Consider the following 1,979-nt stretch of genomic DNA (forward strand, 5'->3'; position numbering starts at 1 on the left):
TTATTTCTTTCCTGCGAGCAATGAGCTGACACATCACACACGCATTACCTACATGTCTTTGTCATCACGCGCGTCGTGATATACCCATGCTCAACATGGCACGCGTTGAGCTCACTGTCTCAAACAGTGAGCTCACCTATCTCCCTCATTTCTCCACCTTTCTTGCCCATATTTTTTTTAAAGTCCATATAAAATCATTTAATATTCATTTATGATGTTAACATATACATATTAATATAACAAAAATGCTATAAATGGTATTTTCTTTGGACAATTTAATAATGGCAAAATTAAGTTTGCCTTCAATACTGAATCATGTTGTTTATAAATTCAATTAAGGTCCCCTGAGCTGTCAAGGCTGCATGCCTTTGTCAGCAGTAGTCTTTGCTGCTTTATGTAATGTACAAGCTTTGCACTGGCACATGCCAGTAATGAACTTGTCCACAGTAAGGTATTGAGGGTTTGCTGGATTAATATCAGGCTACACAGGATTAGAAGCAACGAGTTTGCAATAAAGGATTGCAGAGTCCACGGGATGTTTTACAATACTCGGATAATGAGGGATGTTAAATGCCACCAGATCAACGGGATTAAGAAAGGGTGTCGCGTCCTTAAGCTTACATAACTTGCGTACTGTCGACACACAAAATCTATATTGTGCCGGACTCAGAGTCGCCTTCCGATCCTGTGAAGGTGACGGTGTGGTAGAGCGGTCTTCGGTAGCAGTAGAAAGAACAGTGGTCGGCAGGGGTGGAGCAGGAGACTTCAAAGCGTGAGTGCCTTATTTTATGTCACATAGACTTAAGAGAAAGGCCGGAAATCGAAATGCACAAGACAATCCAATTAATAAATAGCTGGTAGACACATCAAATTGCATTGAATGACCTGTATAACCCTATTGTATCATACGTTAATGGACTACAGTGAACACTTTGAAGACGTCAGCAATGCATCAAGAAGCAACATTCCGCACTAGTATGCTTATGTAACAATAATGATTGAGTATCATCGAAACAACTAAAATGCCCTGCCCAAAGCCACAGAAGAGCTATCCGATGCACTGCCAGAGTCACTATCAGAATTGCTCATGCTAGTAGTCTTGCTAGAATCGTTAGACTCCTTACTGTCAGAGTGAACAGTTATTTTGGCCCCTCCTTTGTTTACTTTGCAGCAACACAGTACAGATGACTTTCGGTAAGGGCCCCTAGGTACTCCTTTATCGGATCGAGTCCTTGCTTTCTTGCTTGGGGGCTCGTCTGTCTTGTTGATCTCTTGTATTTCTGCTATTGTAAGACGTTTCCAATGACAAGACCCATCTTGAATTGCAGTGAGGATACGTTTCAAGTTTGTTTTGCCCATACCATCAAGTTTGAATGAAAGGTTGCTAGGCCATCCTACAAGTTTGACTTTGTGTACCTTGACAATCTTTTCTTTGTAGTACAACCAACTCATTGTAATATCTTCAATACCAGTGATTTTGCCTATAATGTATTAAAATATGTGTATGTAATGGAGCTGATTACTCACATAGATTATTGTGAATAATTGATCGTATTTCACCTTTCGTGCCGATGCATTGCTTTGTGTGGTTTGCTGTAGCATTAGCATGTGCAAGTCCTTCCAACCCAGAGATTGCAAATCCTTCAAACAAGCTAGCAAACTCAGTAAGGGACTTGCCAAGTCCACTCTGTAAGAATTGTTTTAATATGTTGTCACAGTGTATAACTGGTGCATGTGAGCCATTTGGTGATGTACAGACTATAATACATAATGAAGAGGTTCCTGCTTGTTTAGAAAGGTTTGATAACTGAGTATAAAAGAGTTAGATATGGATATACATTTATAATACAATGTAATGTGTACTCACCTCTTTAATAATATGTTCACCTGTGTGCTGTACTGTTTGACCAATAGACTTCTTCAATGGCCTAGCCTGAGATGAAGTAGACTTCTTCATACAGTGGTCCTCCAGCATCTTC

The 1,979-nt window shown here is 40.0% G+C and overlaps 1 protein-coding gene across 1 annotated transcript; it reads right to left on the reverse strand.

Moving 5' to 3' along the window:
* Positions 1 to 481: 481 nt before the first annotated feature.
* FOMMEDRAFT_163744 (uncharacterized protein) lies at positions 482 to 1,089 on the reverse strand (the record flags this gene model as incomplete). Its single annotated transcript, XM_007272308.1, has 2 exons — positions 482 to 763; positions 1,042 to 1,089. 2 exons carry the CDS (start codon positions 1,087 to 1,089, stop codon positions 482 to 484), a joined length of 330 nt encoding a protein of 109 aa, XP_007272370.1.
* Between the last annotated feature and the right edge of the window lie 890 nt (positions 1,090 to 1,979).

This window comes from Fomitiporia mediterranea, assembly GCF_000271605.1.
Source record: "Fomitiporia mediterranea MF3/22 unplaced genomic scaffold FOMMEscaffold_929, whole genome shotgun sequence".
Taxonomy (NCBI): Eukaryota; Fungi; Basidiomycota; class Agaricomycetes; order Hymenochaetales; family Hymenochaetaceae; genus Fomitiporia; species Fomitiporia mediterranea.